Source organism: Schistocerca cancellata, chromosome 6 (genome assembly GCF_023864275.1).
Source record: "Schistocerca cancellata isolate TAMUIC-IGC-003103 chromosome 6, iqSchCanc2.1, whole genome shotgun sequence".
Taxonomy (NCBI): Eukaryota; Metazoa; Arthropoda; class Insecta; order Orthoptera; family Acrididae; genus Schistocerca; species Schistocerca cancellata.
The window spans coordinates 211,465,234-211,491,863 of record NC_064631.1 but is presented as its reverse complement, the minus strand read 5'-3'; the positions used below and the strand labels follow the sequence as shown (position 1 = coordinate 211,491,863).

General features: G+C 40.2%; 1 protein-coding gene across 4 annotated transcripts in view; it reads left to right on the top strand.

Moving 5' to 3' along the window:
- The window catches only part of LOC126190999 (cytosolic carboxypeptidase 1-like), a 519,277-nt gene that overhangs the window by 218,987 nt on the left and 273,660 nt on the right, over positions 1 to 26,630 (top strand). For all 4 annotated transcript variants that reach the window (XM_049931676.1, XM_049931675.1, XM_049931679.1 and 1 more), the window contains exons 17-18: positions 19,094 to 19,234; positions 21,686 to 21,864. In XM_049931676.1, the coding sequence (XP_049787633.1) occupies positions 19,094 to 19,234; positions 21,686 to 21,864 (320 nt within the window). The remainder of the gene's footprint in view (positions 1 to 19,093; positions 19,235 to 21,685; positions 21,865 to 26,630) is intronic.

Here is a 26,630-nt window from a genome sequence, read left to right as displayed (position 1 = left end):
AGTTTGAGAATTTGAGGAATGTCTACTTACTAAAGATTTTAGAATGGAAGGAGTGACAAATAATATAGTGTTCTGCAACTTCACACTCTACTAAAAATAAATGAAACCTCTAATGTTGATACACCTGCATGACTGTCAATTGATGCATATGCAAGTGTTAATGTGATAAGTTACCAGGAATTCCACAGCTTTACTTTTGTAGCTTCATTAATCTGTTACATATCGATATCATTTGGTCTTCATAGTACTGGAAATAGCTGTTTGCAGTATCAGTTATCTTATTGTTCTTGCAAATATGCTGAAGTTTTTCGTGTTGACATAGCCTGAAACATACTTTCTGGCCAATGGGTTATCTATTAAATTGCTGTGCATATCCAGTTAAAGTAGTAGTGTCACTCTCAGTTGTATAGTAGAAAAGCTAAATAATAAATTGAATTGTGCAAATCCTTCCATCTGTAGTTAAGAGGACGGAGAGACATAAAAATGTGTAAAAGACTAAATACTGAAGAAAACACATCCATGAATGTGCTGTAGAATTGTAAATAGTGCAATATATGAATGACATGGGATAATTCAGTGACTTCAACATTACATCACATTTAAATCTCACAGCATTGTGTATGTTAGTACGGAAATAAAATTCATATTTCTTTATTTGGTTTGCATTTCCTTTAACTTATTTGAGAACTGCCAAAAGTAGGCATGTATGTGTTTCTGAACTCAAATTGAGAAAAGTGAATTGCAGTTGTTGGTAATGCACTATTTTTTGCACAAAATTAATGTTCAGAAACTGAATGAAATGTGAAGCAGTGTTCTAGTACTCTGCTCTTTTCTATGATATAACACAAAATGTTTACATAAGTTCACTGTTGTAGACACACATACACAGATTTGCATCTACAGGAGACCATAATACAAAAAAATAGCAACAGACCCCTTTAATTGTAGAAGAATTAAGTTGTTGACAGGCGCACAAAAAAAATGGAAACTTGCTAACTTTCAAATGAATCCTTTAATGAGCTAGATTACACACACAAGTGCAGCTACGTTGTGCCGGCTGACTACACAGTGTCAGTGTAGAGGTGTGGTGAGGTTGAATGAGTGGTTCACTGGTGGAGATGGAGAAGAGGTGCAGATGTTGAAGGCAGCAAATAGTGACAAATACTTTATTCACTGAAACTTCCTGGCAGATTAAAACTGTGTGCCGGACCGAGACTCGAACTTGGGACCTTTGCCTTTCGCAGGAAAGTGCTCTACTGACTGAGCTACCCAAGCCCAACTCACGCCCCGTCCTCACAGCTTTAATTCCGCCAGTACCACATCTCCTACCTTCCCAACTTCACAGAAGCTCTCCTGCGAACCTTGCAGAACTAGCACTCCTAGAAGAAAGGATATTGCGAAGACTTGTCTTAGCCACAGCCTGGGGGATGTTTCGTTCTAGAATTTATTCACTTCCTATTAGACAGACATAGAAATTGTGCACTGACTGAAGGTAGGCAGCGATGGCGGTGGCCAATGAGCCTTGTGGTGAGGATAGACTGGCAATGATACGCCAGTGTCAGTGCTTCTCATCCAAGTGGTGTGACAGTTATCTTGATAGCACTGTATTCTAACTTCCTTGCAATGGTGCCTCTGCTCTCATAACTGTGGTGGAGCAAGTCTGTACTCAGCCCAGTCAGCGATTTTTCCCAGGCTGGAGATAAATATATAAAAAGGGTATTTGTATTGCAGAAAAGAGTAATAAGAACTATGGCAAAAGTAAGACCCAGAACTTCATGTAAAAACCTGTTTATTAAGTTTAATATTATGACTATCTATGCAGTATATATGTTTCAATCAATATTATTTGTGAAAAAAGACAAAAAAGTGACAAACAGGAATATGAAAATCCATGATTACAATACAAGACAAAAATCAGACTTTCATACGGTGAGCAGACGATTGAATCTAACAACAAATACCCCATTCATTAAGGGAGCAATATTTTATGATTCTCTGCCAAACAACCTGAAACAGCTTTCTGGTAGAATTTTTAAAAACGAGTTTAAAAAATGGCTTGTATTGAAGTGCCCATACAGTATGGTGCTGACATGATTTGACCTCAGGGATGCTATGTTAAATATACTTAAATGATATTTTACGTAGTAGCATGTAATCTATTTATATTGTGTATCAATAATCTAAATGTAATTATTATAACATTGCCCATGCATGTTAAATACATGTTTCGAGCTGTAAGATAAATAAATGGCTGGCACTGTGAGACTGCAGGGGCTTGGGGCTGAGAGGATGTTAGATTAACCCCCAGCTTAGCGAGGCTGCAGCTGAACCCACAGATTGGCCTTCACATCGGAATGGCAGAAGGCTTTGGCAGTCTCACAGCAGATGCCAGCACACAGTGGATACTGGTTCAAAGCCCAAGCTGTCCCCATTTCCAACCTGGCTGGTTTGCTATCTTTTGTACATGACAGGGCAGATCTTTTTGTGGCTGTGGTCACGCACATGGTCTGCCAAACATCACCAAAATGTCTCAGATACCAGCTACTACCTCAGTGCCCAGTTTGTGGTTATGGAGCAGCATGCACAGTGTAATGCTAAGCCAGTGTGTGTCAGCAAGCACCTGGATTTTGGCATCAGGCCCCAGCTGCAGCCCGTGTTGCTGCACTGGAACTGCTGTTCAGCGATAGACACCTGCTACCTGTTGAATTGCAGTCTTGGCATTGCTTAATCAGCTTGCTTAGTATAGTGGCATGTTTAAATAACAAACAGATATGATAAAACTGTTGAACAGTTAGAGTCCACAGTTTCATACAATTGACTAAAATTGAAATTGTGATGATTTCTGAGGAATGTTTATATGTTTTTAATTAAGCCAAATGAGCATTCAGGATGTTATCTTTAGATCTCACTTAGCTTTTTTTGTGTAATACGTGGACCAAAGCTTGCCCAGTGGTTAAGAATGCAATACACTGGACCTCATCATCTCTCTGACACCTCCACCATCATCTCTGTTTCCCCTCATCCACACAACATGTGGTTTCTGAGTGGCCTGCCCTTCCTTTCTGACCTTCAGTCACTTACATCGCTCTCTTTGTGTCCGAGGAAGGAACTAGTTCTGAAAGTTAGGATTTGTCTTGTCACTTCTGAATGTACCTATGGGTAGTATTGGAATTTTTCCTTCTTTTGCACACTGGACTCATATTTGGGAGGAGCAAATATCTGTACAGCCACCCAGAACTAGTTTATCCATAGTTTTTCTAAATTGTGGAAGGTAAATGCAGGGGTGGTTCCTTGAAAAGATTTTGGGAAACTTTCTGGTCTGCCCTTGTTCAATCTGAGACTGTGCTCAACTTTTAATAACTTCATCTTCAATCAGTAATTAACTCATTGTCTTCCTTTCCTGAATAAATTTTTCATGATGGATAAATGAATTAGTTGGAGAAAAATTGTGACAAAAGGAGAGGTCATGACCATATCATCAATGTACAAAATTATATTTTGTTGTGAGAATTAAGTGCGGTAAAATGTTACCTACATTTTACTTTATAGTACTAGGTGCATACTGGGTAAGACATTGGAATTTATTATGCAAATAAATTAATGTTTGTAGCAATATGTATGTGCCAAAGGCCTTCATTGGTTCCTGTCAGATCTTCAAAGTTAATCGCTGTCGGGCTTGGCTAGCAGTTGGAGGGACTGTCCAATTTGCCAAGCACTGTTGGCGAGCATGGTGCACTGAGCCCTTGTGAGGCAAATTGAGGCATTACTTGATTGAGAGGTAGCACTTCCGGTCTCGTAAACTGACAATGGCTGGGAGAGTGGTTTGCTGATCACGTGCCCCTCCATATCTGCACCCGGTGGCACCTATAGGCTGAGGATGACACTACAGTCGGTCAGTACCATTGGGCCTTCTGATACTCTGTTTGGACAGAGTTTTTAGTTTAGCAATATGTATGTGTCAAAGGTCTGAAATATCAATGCAGTACTATCGATGAGAAGCTGCGAGGCAGAGATCTTGAAGGAAATGAACGTAGGAACACTCATGTCATATAGAAACTGAACTATGCATAACACACAGACCTTTCATATTGGGCATGATACTGGTTTAGCATTCTATAGGACTGAATGGAGACAGATATAATATGCAGTTGTGACAGAAACTGGAAAAAAGTAAAAAACAAAATTTCCATTCCCATTGCAAATTCTTCAATACAGCAGTGATGAACTGTCGAGATATCATGTTTCAAGCCATCTTGATAAATTTCACTTAGATTACCATTTCAAAACTCTGCTGCTGTCTTCTTGTACTACCTTACAGTTCACTTCCAGTCATCTCCTGAACTTTCGTTTCCACTAATATATTCTGTTATTCATATTAATAGTCTATAATTCCTTGAATAACAGTTCCATATTTAAGGCTATTATAAAATGCTGGAAGTATTCTGTATTTATTTATACTATTAATTGGTGTTTGGCTTGCAAGTCATAACAAGACAGCTGACCATTACTCTCATAGGTAGTAACATCCAGAAATACAGATATTACACTCCAAAGATATTTGCGAACCATAGAGTATAAATAATTATTTATTAATCCATCCATAGACAATGTAAATTGTACGGATGTTTTCAACACATAAATAGATAAAATTCAGATAAAGACATACATAAACTTACACAATCACACACACAAATAGATATATACATTTCTTGTCTGAGTTACCCATTTATACATTGTATTTCACTGTTTTATTGAACCTGTTGTAAAATGCATCTTAATTGCAGTGATTAATCATTAGCACAGTTATCATCAAAATTTACACAGGTAATCCTTTATGGTAAAACACTTTCCTAACAAATAATTTTTAGGGTATTCCTGAAGGCATGTATTTCACTTTTGTCTTTGATCCCTTTGGTAGTTTATTATATAGTTTAATTCCATTATATAGCACACTCTTTTGGTTTTCTGTTTTGTTTTTCTATTGAGACATAATTGGTGGCTGGATATGGTACCATGTTAGTGTAGAGGTCTGTTCGTTGGATACTGATAAATCTCTCTCTCTCTCTTTAATGTGGATCACTGTTTGCAAAGTGCATTCACATGAAACAGTCAAGGTTCTCATAGACTTAAACAACTCTTTGTAGTGAGCTCTCGTGCCACTTTTTGTCATAATTCGTACAGCCCTTTTTCATAGCTTAAAGATAGTTTGTCTGTTTTCTTAATTTGTTCTCCAGAACATTATCCCATAACTCATCACAGAAGTAACATATGCAAAATATGTTGTTTTGGTGCAGGAACTACTACACACAGAATTTATTATTCTCAGTGCAAAGCATGCTGTAGCTATTTGTTTACGAGGGCAGTAACATGCTCAGTCTATTTTAGATGTGCGTCTACACGCATTCCCTAGAAATTTTGTTTGTGTCACCTTCCATGAGTTCATCTTTCACCTTAAAGAGTTATTTCTGGTTTTTCTGCTTGTGTGTAAACTATACTGTTGGTGTTTTAAGTTAATTTTTTGTTGTTTACCCATGTGCATACATGCATGAGTGAGTGTTTCTCCAAGTTTGTCCTTTAGTTCACTTGGTGATAAGTCACTGATTAGAATGTTACTGTCATCAGCAAACAATACTGTTTCACTGTATTTAAGACTGGGGAAAGTCATTGATATTTGTCAAGAAATGTGTTGTGCCAAGCATGATTCCTTGGGGACTCCAATATTAATGTATTCTGGGTTAGAAAGGTATTTTGTGGTATAATTGGAGTTTATTTGAGAGATCTCTACCTGTTGCACTCTGTTTTTCAGGTATGAATGAAACCACTATTTGCTAACCCTCTTACACCTAGAGCTTCCAGTTTATTTAACAGAATTGTGTTCTACTGTGTCAGAGGCTTTGCTGAAGTCAAGGAAGATGCCTGTTATATGATCTCCTTTATCTAGTGCTTGCAGAACAACATTTGTAAAATGAGCTATAGCTGATTGTGTGTCTTTACCAGGCGTGAACCCAAAGTTTCTTTACATGGAAGGTTGTATTTTGTTAGTTACTCCATGAGTCTAATTTTCATTATGGTTTCCATTACTTTGGAAAATTATGACAGTGAAAAGAGGTGGGCCTATTATTTTCTATATTTTCAGGTTCTCCTTCCTTATGGAGGGGTAGAACCTTTGCCAGATTTAGTGCCTCTGGGAAGAAGCAACCTGTGTTGAATGATTAATTTATCATGCTTGCTAAAGGATCTCTGATATTCTCTATATAGTCCCTCAGAAAGCACACGGGCACTTTTTCTATACCCACTGAGCTTTTATTTTTTAGGTTCCAAACAACATTGCCCATTCCTTCTGAAGTGGTGGGTTGCAGCATCATTGTGTTTGGAGCATAGTTCAATGTTTGTACAGGCTGTAACTTATCAAATTTGTATTGTAACTTGGTAGCTATGTTGCTGAAATACTGATTTGCAAAGTTTGCAATTTTTTTGGATCATGTATTGTGGTATCATTGTGCTGTAATTGTATGTTTACCCATTTTGTCTTTTTTCTATTTGTCTCCTGTTTGGGAACATTCTAGGCTGCTTTTATTTTGTTTTCTGCCTTTCCTATAATTTTATTATTTTGAGACCTTTTTGCTGTTACTAAAACTTTTCTATTTTTATATATTTTTGTATGTTTGGAAGTATTCTTGAAATGCTATATATATATGAATATAATAGAGGGAAACATTCCACGTGGGAAAAATATATCTAAAACCAAAGATGCTGTAACTTACCAAACGAAAGCGTTGGTATGTTGATAGAGACAGAAAACACACAAACACTCACGCAAATTTCAAGCTTTTGCAACCCACAGTTGCTTCATCAGGAAAGAGGGAAGGAGAGAGAAAGACGAAAGGATGTGGGTCATTACATGCTTTAGATCCCTCCTGCCCTCACAGATACTATTATGTGAGAAGAAGCCAACACTTAACATTCCAGTGACCACTTTCCCATTGGCTTCACATAGCTGCAGCTACAACTCCTGAATGGAGGCCAACTAAATGGATAGCCAGCAGGGCAAACTGGCCACTATACAGCTGACTGGCTATGTTCCAACACTGTGGCAGCACCCAGGACTAGATCATCTCGCCAGCCTAGAAGAAAAGCTGTTCCTTGGTGAGATGAAGAATGTCAGGTGACAACTATGGACAGGTGTGCTGCTAAGTAGGAAGGAATAGGCCAATTGGAGACTACCTCACAGCATTTCAACAAGAGGTCTAAAGCTAGACACAGCATCAACAAGAGCAAACAGTTTGTGTGGAAAGAATTTTTAACATTCAACACCATCATCGAAGGTATGGGAGCCAGTTCAGAAAAATCCGGAAGTAAAGGTACAGATCCATATCTACCATATTAAACAATTATGTGCTCCTAACAACACCTAAGGAAATAGTGCAGTCATTGACAAAACACTTTCGCAATTTTATCTGTACCTATTACATAAATGATAGATTCCACCACGATAGGCAACGTATTGAGAAGAAGACTAAACTTTTCTTCTATCAACTTGAAGCCATATAACTGCTGTTTCTCCTTGTGAAAACTACAGTCTGCACATGATACTGCTTCCTGGCCTGATAGGATTCAGTATCGCACATTAAGACACCTAAGCATGGAGGTGAAAGAAATCATCCTATGTCTCTTCACTCAAATATGGGCTGAAGGCTATTATTTAGAAGCATGGTGGAAGGTGACTTTAAAGTCAGGGAAGATCATGTTATCTACAGCTGCACTCTTAGCTGTGTGGGAAAGAACCTTGAGTTGTGTAGATGCTGTATTTCTTGATTTCTAAAAAGCATTTGACTCGGTACCATACCTATGCTTATTGTCAAAAGTACAATCATATGGGGGTATCAAGTGAAATTTGTGACTGGGCTGAGGACTTTTTGATAGGGAGGACAGAGCATGTTATTTTGGATGGACAGTCATCATCAGATGTGGAAGTAACTTCAGGTGTGCCCGAGGGAAGTGTGTTAGGACCCTTGCTGTTTATGTTGTATATTAATGACATTGCACACAATATGAATAGTAATATGAGGCTTTTTTCCAGGTGATGCAGTTGTCTATAAAGAAGTACCATCTGAAAGAACCTGCATAAATATTCAGTCAGATCTTGATAAGATTTCAAAGTGGCGCACAGATTGGCAACTTGCTTTAAATTTTCAGAAGTGTAAAATTTTGCACTTCACAGAATGAGAAAATGTAGTATTCTGTGACTATAACATCAATGAGCCACTGTTGGAATCAGCCAACTCATACAAATATCTGGGTGTAACACTTTGTAGGGGTATGAAACTAAATGATCACATAGATTCAGTCATGGGTAAAGAAGGTGGCAGATTTCAGGTTATTAGTAGAATACTGGGGAAATGCAATCAATCTACAAAGGAGATTGCTTGAAAAATCACTTGTGCCACCAGTTCTAGAATATTGCTGAAGTGTTTGCGACCCATACTAAATACGAGTAAGAGGGGATATTGAACGTATACAGAAAAGGGCAACATGAATGATCACAGGTTTGTTTAATTGATGGGAAAGTGTCACAGAGATACTGAAGAATCTTTTTAACTGGAAGAATCTTGAAGACAGATGTAAACTATCCCAAGAAAGTTAATTAACAAAGTTTCAAGAACCGGTTTTAAATGATTACATTAGGAATTTGCTACAACCCCTACATACTGCTCACATAGGGATTGTGAGGATAAGATTAGAGTCATTATTGCACACACAGAGGCATTCAAACAATTATTCTTCCCACTCTCCATACATGAATGGAATAGGAAGAAACCCTAATAACTGGTACACTGGGATGTGCCATCTGCAATGCACCTCATGGTGGTTTGCAGAGTATAGATACAGATCTCTCTGTTCTTCGTTTCATCAGCCATCTTAAATGATAAAAAAGGTAAAGATCATAAACTGTTGCCTAGTGTGCACTCTCAAAGCCAAGGGATTGTTCAGCAATTTCCAATCTGCGTTTTGGAAATACCAGTCCACAATTGACAATTTACTCCAGTTAGAGGTACGATGCAAGTGTCATTCTTATGCAAACAGCAATTTGTTGGTATCTTTTTTGATCTGGAGAAAGCCTGTGATGCCACCTGGATACAAAATCGCTGCATGAATGGGGATTTTGTGAGCATCTCACCATCTTGCTGCAGTCCTTCCTCACTGAACTCCGTTTCTGTTATAGCGTTGGTGCTACATTCTGTGATCCATTCCCTCACAGGGATGAGCTTCGTCATTCCACTGGAAGTTCACTGGAGTACAGACACATAAGGTCAGTACTTCATATGACACCTCTGCTGTAATTGAGGGTGTTGGGCATTTCAACAACTATAGGACATTATGCAAGTTCTTTCTTTGCAGTAACTTAGGAGTTTGACTCGGTGTCAGTGTTGCAATCAGCATGGCACTATTCTGTAACTTTTTAATAGACTTAGGAGCTCTAGCAGTTCCCTCCACACCCTTCTGTATATAGAATGGGGACTTTTCTCAAATGAGCCCTCTTTTCTCGTGATAACAATGAAAACACTGTGATGCATGGGCTTGTTCTGTCACTGTGATTCATTGTTAAAGTAGGTGTATCAGGTGTGCTTTCCACCTGAGGTGTCTCTATGGACGGGTAGGAACACACTCCAATGGCCCACCACTTCCACTGGAAGCTTTAAGTTTTTTGTTACTGTGAGCCATTTAGGTCCCATGAAATACTGGGGAATCATTCATCCACCCAGATAGTCCCTCCAGCCAAGGTAAGCCTTTTATCACTTAGGTGTGGCAGATTCCCCAGTGGTTTCCCACTAATGACTTCTGCCTCAATAGCCATGCATCTCATTGGCTTGTGAACTGCCTTAAAATTGAGGGTTTTTCTTCATAGAGGTCTGTACCAGCCCTGGCCAGATAAATGAAGAGAGGTTCAGTAGCTGGGAAAAATTCCAAGCTGAAATACAGGAAGTGTTTGATGACAATAACCACCAAGATCAGTTAGTGGAAAAACAACTGAAGAGCAGGGAGCAACACCATGGGGAAATGAAACAGTCTGACATGCAGAATGTTTTGGCCCTATGCAACATTGTAAATCTTAGTATTACAGAAGCTGACAAAATCTGAAACATAGTGAAAGCAGTTACGGAAGACACGTACCTAGCTCATCTGATAAAATATGTTACAATAACCAAGGAATTTATTAAGTGGTGCCAGCACACCGAGGAAATGCAGACGAAAAGTATTGGATGAAAGAAGTGGGACCACCTCCCAAATGTGGTCCATGTAGCAGTTGTGCAAGACCATGACAACCTCGCCTCTCTCATACGCCAGGTAGTAAGAGAACAGCAGTTTGTGGCAGCCTGACTACGAGACCAAGTAAACAAGGTATAGCAGCCATAAATGTCAGCTCCCATATGTCAGGAATGTCGAGGGAGAGGCGTATTGATCTTCAGCATCAATATCTGCCACCAGTGAGACTTGCAAGGAAGAATGGACTCAACAACTCAGATGTAGGTCGTAGCAATCAAATAACAGCCCGGTGTCTGTCCAATGCTTGTACAATGCTGTTTCACCCCACCAATCTTTGAACTCAGTACAGGACATCATTTTCCACTGGGATCTTCTTCTCCAAACTGACGAGGAGCTCCGTGCAAACCTCGAGTGGTTAGGAGTCCGATTTATCCACCGTGCACAGCGAGGCCCTAAAAACAATCACACTGATACAGATGCCTTTATCCTGGCCTTCGAGGGGGATACCCTCCCAGAGAAGGTAAAGGTGATGGTGTATCGGTGTGATGTAAAACCTTACTTTCCACCACTGATGACATGTTTTAAACGTTTACAGTTTGGACAGATGTCTTCCCGCTGCACCAATGATCCCGTCTGCAGTGACTTAGGCACCCCCTCCGCCAGTGTACGAAGATGTAATGCGCAGCATCCTCCACGCTCGCCAGGATGCCAAGTGTATGTGAAAGAATGACGGATTCAAGAGTACAAGACCTTAGATCGACTTACCTACACCGAGGCTTGTCGAAAGTATGACTGGCTCCATCCCGTGCCTATATCTTCTACTTTTGCTACAGTTACGTTCATACTCCCTCCTCTTCCCAGCCCCGCACCATTCGTCCCACACCTTCCGCCTCACTCTCCCCCTCCCCCTCCCCATCAGTACCCATACCCACCCCTTTGGGTGCTGCTCCCCCTCCCCCACCAGAGAAGCACTCACCTTCTTAGGCAGCTGCCGGTACTGGAGCTCCTACCCGGGGCTCCTCTTCCGGGCACCCCCATGGAAGGCGATCTGCAGCTACACATCGACCACGCGATCTGGGGCAGGTGGGCGCCAAGATTGCCAGGTGTAATTTTGTGCTCGACCTCACTGCAGTCTTCCCTTCTCTTCCTTCACAAGAGAAGAAGCAGAAACGCAAGAACAAGGCCAAGGCCCCTCTGGTACCCCCTTAGGTGCCGCCTTCCCTTCCTCCAGCCAATGAACCAACACTCTGATCCCACCTATATGGACATTACCCCATCCTTATCAGTGACAGATGGCAACTCGGCGTTATGACCGGCTCTGGTCCGTTCATTTCCCATTTGGACTCCAGCTCGAGAATCCTCCAGTGGAATTGTAATGGCTATTTGCGTCACCTCCCGGAGTTGCAGCCCCTTCTTTCCTCCTACTCTGCTGCTTGCATTGCTCTCCAGGAGACCCAGTTTGTCAATTTTTACTCACCCACCCATCGTGGGTTCCATTCTTTCTGTCAAAACCCTTGCAGGCTTCTGGTAGTGTTTGCACCTTGGTCCGTGAGGACATTGTTAGTAAATGGGTTCTCCTCCATACCACTCTGGAAGCAATTGCTGTCAAGGTCCATATGGCCACTCCAATCACAATCTGTAATCTCTACCTCCTGCCTGACAGGCCGCCCATGTACCTTTCCCTAACCACCCTTCTTCAACAACTCCCTTCTCCCTTCCTGCTTCTAGGGGACTTTAATGCCCACAACCCTCTTTGGGGTAGTCACATGACTACTGCCCTGGGCAGGACAGTTGAAGCTGTTCTAGCAGGGCTTGACCTCTGTCTCCTAAATACCGGCACTCCCACAAACTTTAGTGTGGGACATGACACTTTCTCTGCCATTGACCTCTCCATCTGCAGTCCCGGCCTTCTTCCCTCCATTCAGTGGGGTGTCCACGATGACTTATGTGACAGCGATCATTACCTGATTGTTTTGACCTTCCTTCAGTGTATCTTGCTCCGTCACCCTCCCCAGTGGGCCTTCTCTAAAGCTGATTGGGGTGCCTTCTCTGCTCCCATCCCCCCTGTACTACCACACAGCAGTATTGATGAGTCTACACAGACTTTGACTGCCGCCATTCTTTCCACAGCTCTTTCAGCCACCCCTTCTTCCTCAGGTTCTCCCCATCGGAAGATGGTCACTTGTTGGACTCCGGAAATTTCTGCAGCCATAAAAGACTGCCGCTGTGTGCTTAAACACGTCAAGTGGCACCCTTCTACTGCTCTCCTTCTGGTCTTTAAATGATTCTGCACCCGGGCCCATTACCTAATCAAATTTCAGAAACAGATTTGCTGGGAGTGACATGTGGCTGCCATAGGACCGCACACCCCCTCTTCACAAGTCTGGACAAAACTCGGGCGAATTTTTGGCCATTGCCCTCCCACCAGCATTGCAGGAATTTCTGTGCATGAAGTTGTCCTTACCCATCCGGACTTTGTCGCAGAGCGTTTCGATCAACACTTTGCCCAAGCCTCTGTATCAACTCAGTATCTGCCCATGTTCCTCTTCTTGAAAGAACGCTTGGAACGACTGCCTTTGTCTTTCGTTTCTCGCTGCTTGGATCCTTAGAATGCCCCATTTAGCGAGTGGGAATCCACCAGCACCCTTGCTTTTTGTCCCGAAATGGCTCCTGGACCGGATCAGATACATAACCAAATGCTACAACACTTATCAGTGGCTGCCCACCATCGTATACTGACCCTTTTCAACCGTCTGTGGAGTGAGGATGTATTTCCTACCCAGTGGCAGGAAAGAATTGTTATTCTGGTGTTCAAGCCAGGGAAGCCACCTCTTCAGTTGTATAGCTACCATCCAATTAGCCTTACCGACACCCTCTGCAAGCTCCTTGAACGCCTGGTGAGTCGGTGGCTGTTTTGGTTCCTTGAATCCCACGACCTTTTGTCACCTCATTGCAGTCTCCTTTGACCTGCATAAAGCCTCCGACACCACCTGGCACCACCACCCTTCATGAATGGGGCCTTTGTGGCCCTCTGCCTGTTTTCATCCGTAACTTACTTTCTTGTCGCTCTTTCCTGGGTCCAAGTTGGTTCCTCCTACAGCACTTCCCATTGGCAAGAAAATGGGGTTCCACAGGGTTCTGTGCTGAGCATCCTTCTCTTTCTCATCGCCATTAATGGACTGGTGGTCGCTGCTGGGCCTACAGTATCCCCCTCTTTGCATGCTGACGATTTTTGTATCTAGGTCGCTTCCTCCGTCATGGGCACTGCAGAACGCCATCTGCGGGGGGCAATCTACCGGGTGCAGTCTTGGGCTTTCTTCCATGGCTTTCAGTTTTTGGTGGCCAAGTCATGTGTCATGCATTTGTGCCGTCGCTGTACAGTCCATCCCCATCTGGACCTGTTCCTCGATGGCCGTCAACCCCTCTAGGTGGTGGACACGCATCACTTCTTGGGTCTGGTCTTCGATGCCTGATTGAGATGGCTCCCTCATCTTCGTGAGCTGAAGAGAATGTGCTGGTTACATCTCAGTGTTCTTAGATGTCTGTGCAATACCACCTGGGGTGCAGACTGCTCTATTCTTCTGTGATTGTACAAAGCGCTGGTCCAGTCTCATTTAGACTACGGGAGTCCTGTCTATGGTTTTGCGGTACCTTTGACACTGCAGATACTAGACCCCATCCATCATTGTGGGGTATGACTTGTGACTGGTGCCTTCCGGACTAGCCCCATGGTTAGCCTTCTCACATAAGCAGCGATTCCACCACTGGGAGTTTTGCGCCAACAGCAGCTGATATCTCATGTGCTCAGTATTCGCTGCACCCCAAAGCACCTTAATTATCATCTCCTTTATCCAGACACGGAGATCAGCCTCCTGTGGCAGCGGCAGCCACAATGTGGGCTTACCATGGCTTCCCACTTTCAGTCACCCTTTTCTGAGCTCCAGCACTTCCCTTTAATGCCTCGTTTCTCTGCTCATGCACATACCCCTCCGTAGTGTGTGTCTCAGCCACAGCTCTGTCTTGATCTTTTCCTCAATTCAAAGGAATCTGTCCCTCCAGAGTCCCTTCACCACCAATTATATTGTCTCCTCATTTCATTCCAGGGTTCAGAAGTGATTTATACTGATAGCTCCATGGTTGCTGGGCACACTGGTTATGCTTACACATATGCGAGACACGCAGAAATTTGTTCTATGCCAGATGGCTGTAGTGTGTATAATGCAGCATTGGTAGCCATCTTGCGCACATTGGACCATGTCCGCTTCTGCTCAGGACTGTCTTTCACTGTCTGTAGTGATTCCTTGAGCAGTTTGCAAGCTGTTGGCCAGGGCTTCTCTCGCCATCCGTTGGTCATGGCTATCCAGGATCTCTTTCTCTCCTTGATCAATGTGGATGCTCAGTGGTTTTCATTTGGACCCCAGGCCATGTTGGGATCCCTGGCAATGAACTTGCCGATCGACTGGCTAGATTGACTACTAACGGGCCATCTCTTGCTATTGGCATTCTGGAAATAGACCTTCGCTCAGCATTACATTGTCAGGTTTTGGGACTTCGGAATGCAGAATGGCACACTCTTTCTTTGCCAAACGAGCTCAGGGTGATAAAGGATTCTACAACTTTGTGGTGATCCTCCTTATGGGCCTCTCGTAAAGCCTCTGTTGTTTGCTGGCTCCACATCAGCCATACTTGGCTGACTCACAGTTATCTCCTGCATCGTGAGGACCCCCCTCTCTGTCGTTGTGAATCAATGTTGACTGTGGTTCGCCTCTTTCTGGACTGTCTTGACTTAGCTGCCCTGCGACAGACTTTTAGCTTTCCTGACTCACTACCCTCGCGTTTGCTGACAATGCCTCAGTGGCTGATCTAGTTTTACGATTTCTTCATGATGGAGGTTTTTATCGCTTTATTTGAGGGCGGGACCTTCAACCATATCGGTGGGTGGAGGGGCTGGCAGGCCGTCTTGCTCCCCCTATTGGACTGGCTTTGGCTGGGCTTGGTGATTCACCCCCGCCCTCTACCTTCCCACCCCTTTCTTTATGGGGTCTGTTTTATCTTGAGTGTCTACCTTGTGTACCTGTGCTTCTTCCTTCATGCCCCTGTCATTAGTCACTTTCTTTCCCTCCTTTCTTCTTCCACCTTCTTCCTTCCTTCTCTGTCTATAATTTGTAATTTTATGGCCATTGCAGTTCCCTCTCACAGTGTGAGGTTTTATCAGTTTTAGTTATCCCATGGTCGGAGGGACTGATGACCATGTAGTTTGGTCCCTTCTCCAAACCAACCAACCAACCACACCTACAGTGCACCAGGTTTCTACAATCTATGTGCTGTATGCTGATAGTAGGGAAGCCTTGGGTCTACCGAGAGGCTTATCCTCCATCTTAGGTGACGATGAAACAATAGCAGAAGTAGTGTTGACATTTCATATGGCATTAGGAATCCAGTCCTTTTAACTCGGAAGAGGTTTTAATGCGTTATTTAGTGGCTGGCTCCTCCTTTTACTTCCATGATAAACCAACCTTCTTACTGACATGAACTGCTTCATTAACTCTTTCAACATATGACAACAGTATGACTAGTTATATTGGAAATTGTATGCGACATTTTCTACTGCAGTGGCAATTGTTATATGGCTTTGCTTTTCATTTTAACAAGAGTACTGCCCATTCACTAGTACCATGTCCTTGTGAAAGGGCACTAATGACCACAGTGTTCATCACCCAGCAATTTTAAATCCATCCAACCATCCATGAGCTGCTCCTCATTGTTCTCGAACCACTGCTGGGCTGTGCAGTCCAAGTAAAAGTACACATTCGCCAAACACGTCATGTTACCCCACCTGTGGTGTTTGGTAACTTGGTTGAATTCTTCCAAACATTTCACTGTTTCCTGACTGGTGCCTTCAGAAAACGCTCTTAGGTACCTTATGTACTGCTAACTTGCTGATCTTTTGGAATCCATTGATCTCTTGAATACATGGACTTTGGGAACAATGTACTGCTTGTATCCCTTTTGTAGGTGACAGCTACCACAAAGCCTAATTGGAGTCATGGTCATGTAGGTGTTTTGAAATACCCAGCATCTCCACCAAATAATGTCATGCTGTAACCACAATCAAGTCCAGATAAAAGCAGGGTTGTCAGTGAAGTACAGCAATTAGCTCTGAAAGAACTTTTATTAGAAATACCATTGAACAGTTAGAACAGAACTGAACTCCTGGATTGAAAGTGCTGCTGTTTATGTAGAATATTTCAGCATATGCAAACAACATAAACATATGAAATTTTGCTAAACTTCCACAAATGATGAATGCTGAATAACATACAAGAACCAGTGGTTGGGCTTGAACTGGCAACTCACACATCATCGAACAATGTTAATTGCTACACCACACTTTCTGCAGCACAGCTTGCCTCAGCATTATGCCTACAGTGGTGTGATACTAACTTTTATCTATCCTGGTATATCTTACTGCCTGTGACATCCAAATGACACTGCTATGCATAACATGCCTGTATAAATACCTTTTGATTCTTCAGTCTGGTTTAGTACTTGGTATAATATCAAAGCTAACTCAGTCATTTCTCACTTCTGCAAAGGGTTTATCAGAAACTTTAATAACTGCTGACAGTTTTAGTGTGCCAAAAAAGTGGTAAGTACATCATACCAAAAGAAAAAGGAAAAAGGAAGAAACTGAATGTGCTTATAATTTGTTCTCTGCGTGCAGATTAATTCATTTTCTGATTAAAGCTGCTGTTGTGCACTTACTAGCAAATAATGAGGATCTTCATTTGTTACTTTTGTTGAAAAATGAGCAAATCTTCCATTGACTAATTAAATAATGACCAGATGTGTAACAGGTAGAAGTTTCCATTTTGGAACATAATTTAGTTACTCAAAGCAAAAGATAGCGCAATTTTCCTCACTGCTAGAGACATTTCTCTCTGTTAATCTAATAGTCTTCGAATCCTTTTGTAAAGTTTTCGTTGAGGTTTGTAGTTCTTAAGACACTCTGCAGACATGATCAGAATGTTGTAAAAGTCCAGAAATTTTTAAAAAATGTGTTGGGTTACTAACATAAAAAAAGGAAAAAATGTTTACAAATAATAAGGAACTTTTTGTCATGATATATTATTGAACAACTATTTTTTACCTCAAACTGGGTCTCACAATGTGCTAAATTCAATCAAAATTGATCAGCTCACTGCAGAGTGCAAGAACATGGTTACCCATTGTAATTAGCATGTCATGAATAGGTCTGACACATAATAAATGAGACTGATGCTGTGTACTTACCAAGTATGTTCAACAGTATGGTTTGTTTTCAGTGTTGGACATATTTGAGTGTACACACACACACACACACACACACACACACACACACACACACACACACACACACACACACACACACCTGCATTTGTTCATTTGACTGCCCAAAATACTTCTTCGTGTCATTTTCAATGAGGTTGTATGGGTAATTCACTGTTCTTGGCTTCAGCTAGGGTGGAAGAATATCTAAAGATTTATTTCATACAAGCTGAGTAAACTGTATGTTAGTAGTTTGTATGTCATGAGAATGCAGTTTATAATATCTGTTTCTCTGTATTAACGTATTTCTTCACTTTCTTTGAGTATGAATGAATTGGTGAAATAACATGGCAGTCTTGAAACCTGGTGAATGGACATTTAATTATTACACTTGAGAAGCAGAAAAAAGTGGTTCCATTAAAGGGAGTGGTAAAATGCCAAATAAGAGAAAATAAGAGAGGAAATAAAACAAGAAAATGAAAATTTATAATGAAGTTGAAAGAGGGAGATTACCAGGAAGCAACACATTTATCACAGTTGCTAAAGACTTAAGGTACACTAAACATACTCAAATCAGACAGACTAATTGTAAACAAGATAGTGAGTAGTTGTGGCAGAACACGATAAACTGACAGTGGGAAAGAGTAATTAGAGGAAACTCTTGATGAACTACATTTCTCATCAGACTTTCCCCCTCCCCTTCTCTCCCTTCAGAATTTCTCAAAGTTTAAGCAGCAGACTATCAATAATGGCTGGTCTGTCTGAGTGGCATTGTTTGAAATACTCTGCGAATGATAAATGTGCTCCTCTGCCCTGATATCAAGACAATCTCAGTAAATCAATGCACTGGACTTGTCACACATAAGGAATCAATCATAAGTAGAGAATGGATGGAACTGTGCTCAAATGAAAGATGCCATTCCTTTTATCAAGTAATTTTTGATCAGTTTGATATGACGTGACCCCTTTTCCCTTTTGAAACTACAAGTTGCATCCAGGATGGTGGTTGCCAAAATGGTGGCTTCCAAAAGGGCCACAATGTTGCTAATATAGCTTCACACCTTTTCCGCCTCTCCCATCTCTTGCTGCCAGCCTTTAAATTTCTGTTGATCCATCTATTTTATTTGAGAAAGGTGGTTGCACACCTATGTATCACACTGGAGAACAAGCATATGGTGAAATAGGACGTGTTGACTCAGGGAAAATTGGGAAGTAGTCTAAGGAGAAAATTCAGAGAGTTACTCTCACTTCAGTAAATGGTTTCATAAAATCGCATTGCTTTGTGAAGACTGTGTTTACTTGATAGTTTCCATGTGTTAAATTCTTTTATATTTCATTGTTCATTTACAGAAACCTACAAAACTTGCGTAGAAAATTCATGTGAACAGCTGTAGCAGCAAGTCTAATTCAAGCTTCACAACAATGTCTGGTGTTCACTGACTTGGATATTTATTGAGCTGTATCCAATTTATGTACAGTATTATTTTATTTATGTACAGTATTATTTTAATTGTTCCAGGCACACATATGGAAGTGGTCCTGTGAAATTGATCCTTCCAAAATATACTTCAGGGCTGAATCATTATGTATGTCTCTTAACAACAATGAAACTCCACTGATTACACTTTCTGCAGCAGATTCAGAGGAAAATCCTCTTTTGGTGAGTTGCTAATAGTTTGTCTGTATGATAAAACCTTTTATTCCTTTCCATTACAAACCAGTCTATGAAGTTCCTAAATTGTTATGAATCCAAATAGTTCTATCTTGGATAAGTTTTGCTAGATTGCCTCCTTTCTCTTCAATCTACACTCATTAGTACATGGTGTGATGTATTCTTGTCAGGTTGAACTCAAAGGAGCATTTGGCACAATATCCTCCAGAAAGTTTCAAATCTGTAGTATTCCCCTTTGGTTAGTCAGTTTTTGTCATTTAAGTGCTGGGCACTGTACTATAGTCTGGTGATATCTAATATGAGGTGCAGAAGAAGAAAATTGGAAGATCATGATAGGTTAAAAGCACTTAAAATTGAGCAATATTTGTCAGGTAACCAATTTGTGATGGGTGCAAGCTAGTTTTTCAGTAAATGATCCAGAAGTGTGACACATTTAGCGGTTACATTAATCACTTTTTTCCATGATAGCATTGTTGAAGATAGGCTTTTCTGTGAAACCAATGTGAGAATGCAGGAAGGGTATTAGTTTTTTGTCTTTCTTCCTTTCAATTTGCTGATCTACTTGTTGCACATGACCTACTATCAAAAATATATAGTCTTTAAATTTTTCTTTTAATACTGTTATGTTTTACAGTGTCTCGTGTTGATGGCTTCACTGTAGTTCTGTGTCTACTGTGCAGCTTCTACCTGAACAGACTGATATTATTGCGATACTAACATTGCTTCAGCACAGAGATGGCAAAGTATCTATCGGTGTACTATCTTCGACCTTGTACTCTCCCTCATGCTGCCCGCTTCATATTTGTATCATCATCATCATCATCTCTGAGTGATCTACTCATTGTTTCTAATCTTCCTCAAACTGTCTTCCCTTCCTCCCTCCCTTCCTGACAGAGGAACTTACAATTGCAAAATGTATGATAATTTTGTCTACCTTTGTGGGTGTTTATTGGCTTTACTTTGAATTTCATCTCCTTGAAGTAAGCAGTACTGTCCTGTCACACGGTCACTTTTAATTTTATAGTTCTATCAAGTGAATTTTCCTTTTGATTCAATTAACCACTTTCATATATACACTGAAGAGCCAAAGAAACTGGCACACCTGCCTAATATCGTGTAGGACCCCATTTGCACGCGAAAGTGCCGCAACACAACTTGGCATGGACTCGACTAATGTCTGAAGTAGTGCTGAAGAGAATTGACACCATGAATCCTGCAGGGCTGTCCATAAATCCATAAGAGAACAAGGAGGTGGAGGTCTCTTCTGAACAGCATGTTGCAAAGCATCCCAGATATGCTCAATAATGTTCATGTCTGAGAGTTTGGTGGCCAGGATAAGTGTTTAAACTCGGAAGAGTGTTAGTGGAGCCATTCAGTAGCAATTCAGGACATGTGGGGTGTCACATTGTCCTGCTGGAATTGTCAAAGTCCATCAGAATGCACAGTAAACATGAATGGATACAGGTGATAGGACAGGATGCTTACGTACGTGTCACCTGTCAGTCACATCTAGACGATTCAGGGGTCTCACATCACTCCAACTGCACATGTCCCACACCTTTACAGAGCCTCGACGATCTTGAACGGTCCCCCGCTGATATGCAGGGTCCATGGATTCGTGAGGTTGTTTCTGTACCAGTATACGTCCGTCTGCTTGATACGATTTGAAATGAGACTTGTCTGAGCAGGCAACATGTTTACAATCATCAACAGTCCAATGTCAGTGTTGACAGGGCCAGGCGAGGTGTAAAGCTTTGTTTTGTGCAGTTATCAAGGGTACACAAATAGGCCTTTGGCTCCGAAAGCCCATATCAATGGTGTTTCGTTGAATGGTTCACACGCTGACACTTAATGATGGCCCAGCATTGAAATCTGCAGCAATTTGCGAAATGGTTGCACTTCTGTCACGTTGAATGATTCTTGTGAGTCATTCATTATTGGTCCCATTCTTGCAGGATCTTTTTCCAGCCACAGCGATGTCAGAGATTTGATGTTTTACCAAATTGCTGATATTCATGGTATGCTCTTGAAATGGTGGTATGGGAAAATCCCCACTTCATCGCTACCTCAGAGATGCTGTGTCCCATCCCTTGTGTGCCCACTATAACACCACATTCAAGCTCTGTTAAATCTTAATAACCTGCCTTTGTAGCAGCAGTAACCAATCTAACAACTGCACAAGACACTTGTTGCCCTACACAGGCTTTGCTGACCGCAGTGCCGTAGTCTGCCTGTTTGCATAACTCTGTATTTGAATACACATGCCCATACCAGTTGCTTTGGCACTTCAATGTATATAGCTTTTGACGGATTTTTAAAATGTAAGGAAGTAAAAAAAAAATTATTTATTTATAATTTTCATTTGTGCTTTTATTTTATGAGTTTTATGGCATTAGTTTGTCTTACGAAATACGAAATTTTATATATTCTACTTTCCAGAAACGGGAAATAATTTTCCTGACAGCTCGTGTTCATCCAGGTGAAAGTAATTCTTCATGGGTGATGCACGGCACACTGTGTTACTTGTTGGGAGATACAGCTGCAGCTATAAAGTTGCGTAATAGATACGTTTTCAAGATAGTGCCAATGCTTAATACTGAAGGTGTCATTAATGGCTGGTGAGTAAGTTTTGACATTTGTCATATTACGCAGTAGTGAACAGCTCAGGAAATGAGAGTTTAGTTCTGTTATTTGAGTGGAAAAATATTTTACATATATATATTGCCAGATTCCACTTGGCATTTCTTAACATTTAATTATACTTCCATGGGTAAGTATATGTTCTATTACTACCAAGCTCACCATTAGTGGGTGCAAAGTACGACAGTTAAAAAAAAGAAAAAAGTCTTAATTCGTGGTTTGTATTAATTTTCTGTCTTCATATCATTGGCCCAGCCTACATGGAAGCTAGCAGTACATTTCTGCTTCATTTCATTCAGTAATAAATGGCTTATTGAATGCTACAACAGGTCTGATCTGTTACCGGAATGACACACACACACACACACACAGTGACATGGTGCAGGAGAAAAATGGTTGAATCCTATTTAGGTGTCTTGCAGTAATCAGAAAACAAACTATTGATTGGTGTTGTAATAAATTTACTTCTAAATCCAAACCACATGTAGATATGAATTTGAAAAAGAGTAGTAGTTTCAGAAAACTACAAAATGTGTAGAGCCATTTTCATAATAATTACATGCATTTTAATGTTGAGACCCCTGGAGTTTCTCTTATCTCAACACTGCAAAAAAGCAAATAGTGTTAGTTTTATTTTGCCATTTCCTGTAGAAAGTTAAGGTCTCATAATTGTAAAGTGATATTAATTATTCAGGAGTCTATCTACTTTGCGACATTACAAGAGTATTAATCAGAGCTTGGAGGTAATGTTTTAGTTATTGCAATTATACATAAATTCCCCAATACCTCTATCTAAAGACAACCGTAATACAGACCATTGTGGAATGTGTGACAGGCAGTTCACTTAGACCCCTCATGTGCTTGACAGTTTGTAGTAACAAACAGAAATATTAATTGTAGCAATATTAAAAATGAATCTAACTTTGAACAGAGGCAGACAAGAGAGACCAGCAGTGGGGCCCTACCTTTAATAATCGTTTTCCTACTAGCCACCAAATTCAGACATGTCATTTGTAGAATTATTCAAGGACAGAAATAACTGGATCATATAGTAAGAATAAGAGAGACAGTGCCCAGCTTTTAGAACTAATAGTTCCAAATAGGAGAAAGTAATACACTGGGAAAAGTTTAAAAGAAAGCCACATCACTTGGACCCCACAGTGCGAGACCTACCCGTAGTCTAGTATTCTTTTACTTTTTTGTGTGTGTATTGGCGGTACTATAAATTTAGTCTGTTGCAGGTAAGTAGTTAACAGCAATTTTTTCTCATAATTTATTAATTTTCTCTTTCTGTAAAAGGTAATGTAGAGAAATTAATCAGTCTTTGAGGAGGACTGTGAAGACAAAATTGCATTAATTGCAGAATGCACAGAGGCATTTAAGCAGTTTTTCTTCCAGCACTCCAGATGCAACTGGAACAGGAAGAAACCTTGTTGTGTGCCATGCACTTTGGTGGACTTCCTTGTATGTATATAGAGAAAACTTAATCAGAAATCATCCCTTTATAAGAAATACTACGCAAGAATCCTACAGCAATTTCCAAAGTCAATTCTTGGTGAAAGATTTGTTAGGAAATCCTAAGAACTGTTAATCCTGTACAAAGCTATGATCGAAACTTTCCTTCCTGTCTTGAATGTTAGGCTGGTGTTTGAAAATTTAAGACAAGAGATAGAGCCAAAATACTAAATTTCACTTTCAGAAACACTTCACACATACAGATCTTACTGTTTATGTATGTTTGATCACTTCGCACATAGAGTAGTGCTAAAACGAGCATGCCTGTTATAGAAAAATAAATATTCTTGAGATTTAAACTCATTCTTGTGTCCATGTTTGCTCGCAAATAATTTTTTTGGACAGGTTCTGCCTTGGTGAGACACTATTTTCCTTCTTTTCCACCCAATCATGTTATGCTGAACTTCAGTGTAATACGTCTGGGTCGGAAAGAAGAAGAAAAATAATTTGCTGTAGGCAGAACCTATCCAAAAACGGATTTAGAAGTGCAAACCAGATACCAGGCCTAGATGAACTCTCCTTAGATTTTACATAAAATACAATGCAGATATCACCACTTTCCTTACGCACACTTACTGAGAGTCTCTTTTGCAGCAAACGTAAGTGCAGCACTGTGTGAACACTTCAGTTAGTAATTAGGGTTCAAGAACTGATGCAGATAGTTACAGACAGACATACCAAAAGTTTCTTTTGCAAAATAGTAGAGCAGATTCTGAAGTGAAACAGTGTTATGTTGGAGGAAAGGGAATTTCTTTTAAGAAATGAGCACAAATTCAAGAAATACCATTCTTGCAAGGGGCAAGGAGAGAGGAGGGAGAGCTTGCTTTCTTCAAACACAGTATCTTTAAAGTTGTGGATGCTGGTGAACAGGTAGATTCAAACTCCTAGAGTTCTGTAACCTATCACACTGTAGCACATTATTGACTTGCAGCCAGAATATGATCGTATGGAGTTTCCTTCACAAATATGTCATTAGCTTAAATAATTTTTTACTAATAGAACCCAGTATGTTTTGCTGGGTGGTAAATGCTCAACAGAAAACACTAACATTGGGTGTGTGTAACACTACTGTTAATGTTGCAACATAATAAATATTTTATCTGGGAGAATCAGTAGCAGCATCATATTGTTCACTGATAATGATGCTGGAAAGTATTGATGCTGGATGATTGCAAAGAAAGACTTGAACAATATTTACAATTTCTATCTACATAATGGTTCCCTTTAGATGTTCACCAGTGCTAGATAATTTCCACAAATATTGGAATGTGAGATACAGCAGCCAAATAAAAGTTTACAAGTCAACTTTTGCAGTCTTTCACTTTGTTCAAATATGTAGAGGTAAAACAATGAATTGAAAAAACCATTAGTTGTGTAGGTCAGTGGAAAATTAATTTTTGCTAGACTTCTGGAAAAGTGGACAAGGAAACCACTTTCGAGATGCTAGTACGACCAAATAAGAAAGAGTACTCCTATGGCACTTGAAGTTATTACAAAGTTGGCATGACAGCAAACGTTGGCATCACAGTGATTTTATATACATCATGTAAAATTCTAATGTAGATGATTGGGAAGCTGTAGTTGATGGAGAAAAAAACAGTTTTGGCAAATTTTGAGAACCTGGAGTCAAGGAAGAATATACAAAATTTCTGCTTCCTCTATGATATATCTCAACACAGCACATAATAAGGGAGAGATTCACGTGTGTACATAAGCAAATAGTAATTTTTCCCTCATGCGAAACTTAAATAAAGTAAAACATATTTTCACTAAGATTGGAATATAAGTTCGTCTCCAAGCTGTGAACAAGAGTTTTCTCAGTAAGTATACAAATATAAATTGGAAAATCCTTGAATACCCACTTTCCAGTGAGGGAGTGAGAGATGGAGGGGGAGGGGCGAGGTGGGGAGGGGGATGATCCATTGATGTCACTTCACATTCTTAATTTTATTGCTTTCATGTATTTTAGTGAAGTTGCAACATAAGTGAAATACATTTTCAATAAACATATAAAACTTTATATTTTTGGGTATTAGATTCATTTTTTAGCCTGTATTCGTAAAATTTGAAGATGCTTAAATGAAAAGCTTATGAACATATATGTGAGTCCTGAATTACTCATTTAGTTGGAAATTAGTTACTTTGATTCTCTACAGATCTCTATTTGTTTTTGCTTCTATATTAAAGTACTGACACTAAGTTAGGTGGAACCAAACTTATCTTAAGCATTAGCAGATCTATGAAATTATTTTTATCCCAGGGTTAACATATGCTTTGAGTAGGTGAAAAAGAATTAGTCTGAGCATAAAACTGAACATGGCAATTCTCTGTTAAACTACTGTATTCATATTAGGAAGGAAATGACATGCCAGTTCAAAATTCCCACTCTGAACGTCATTCATTACTTTAAATCCATCCACATAGAAATTGGAGTAGTTTTTGCAATAAGTTAAAACTGTGTGGTAGATGATGACTTGAACATGGAACTTTTAGGCATAGAGAAGTCTGTCATTAACAACCTGTTCCGTAATTCCAGTTACTAAAACGATATAGAACAGTGGGTATACTTTGGCCTGATGTGTTTGTCAGCAATTATTCTAGGCAAATTGAAATGTCTTTAAGTTTTTTATCTCCTAATGAAACCTTCAAATACCCTTCTTTGATTACTGAGATGCCCTGTAAAATTTGCATTTAAATCTGTATGTATTCTCAGAATGCTGCCCCAGATAACATGGAATATTGATTAAAACACATAGTCACTTACTACATAACACCACAATTTTAGCGTACTCAACTTGCTGGTAGTCACTAGCCATTGTTGTAAGCATCATAAACAATGCCATAAGTTAAACCGCAGTTTCAGCATTCTGAAGAAGAGGAATTTTTATTTGTTTATTTTAATTATGCTAAGGAATTCTTTTTGTTGGCTTTTCAACCTTAAATATGAAGTTTTTCTATCAATAAGAATCTTTGATTTTCAATCTTAATGTCTTAATTAGTTAACTGACTTGCCTACAAACACAAAGGAATCTCATAATTTGCAGAAAGACCTGTGAATGATACTTTTTTCAGCTTATGCTTCACATAAACAAATTAATACAATGTATGTGAATATGGAAAAAAGGTGGGGGGGGGAAGGGGGGGGGGCAATTTTTGTAGTTACACCCATGAAGCACAAGTGTCAAATACAGTATTTAATGGCATCCATCTGTAACAGTTTATGGCAACA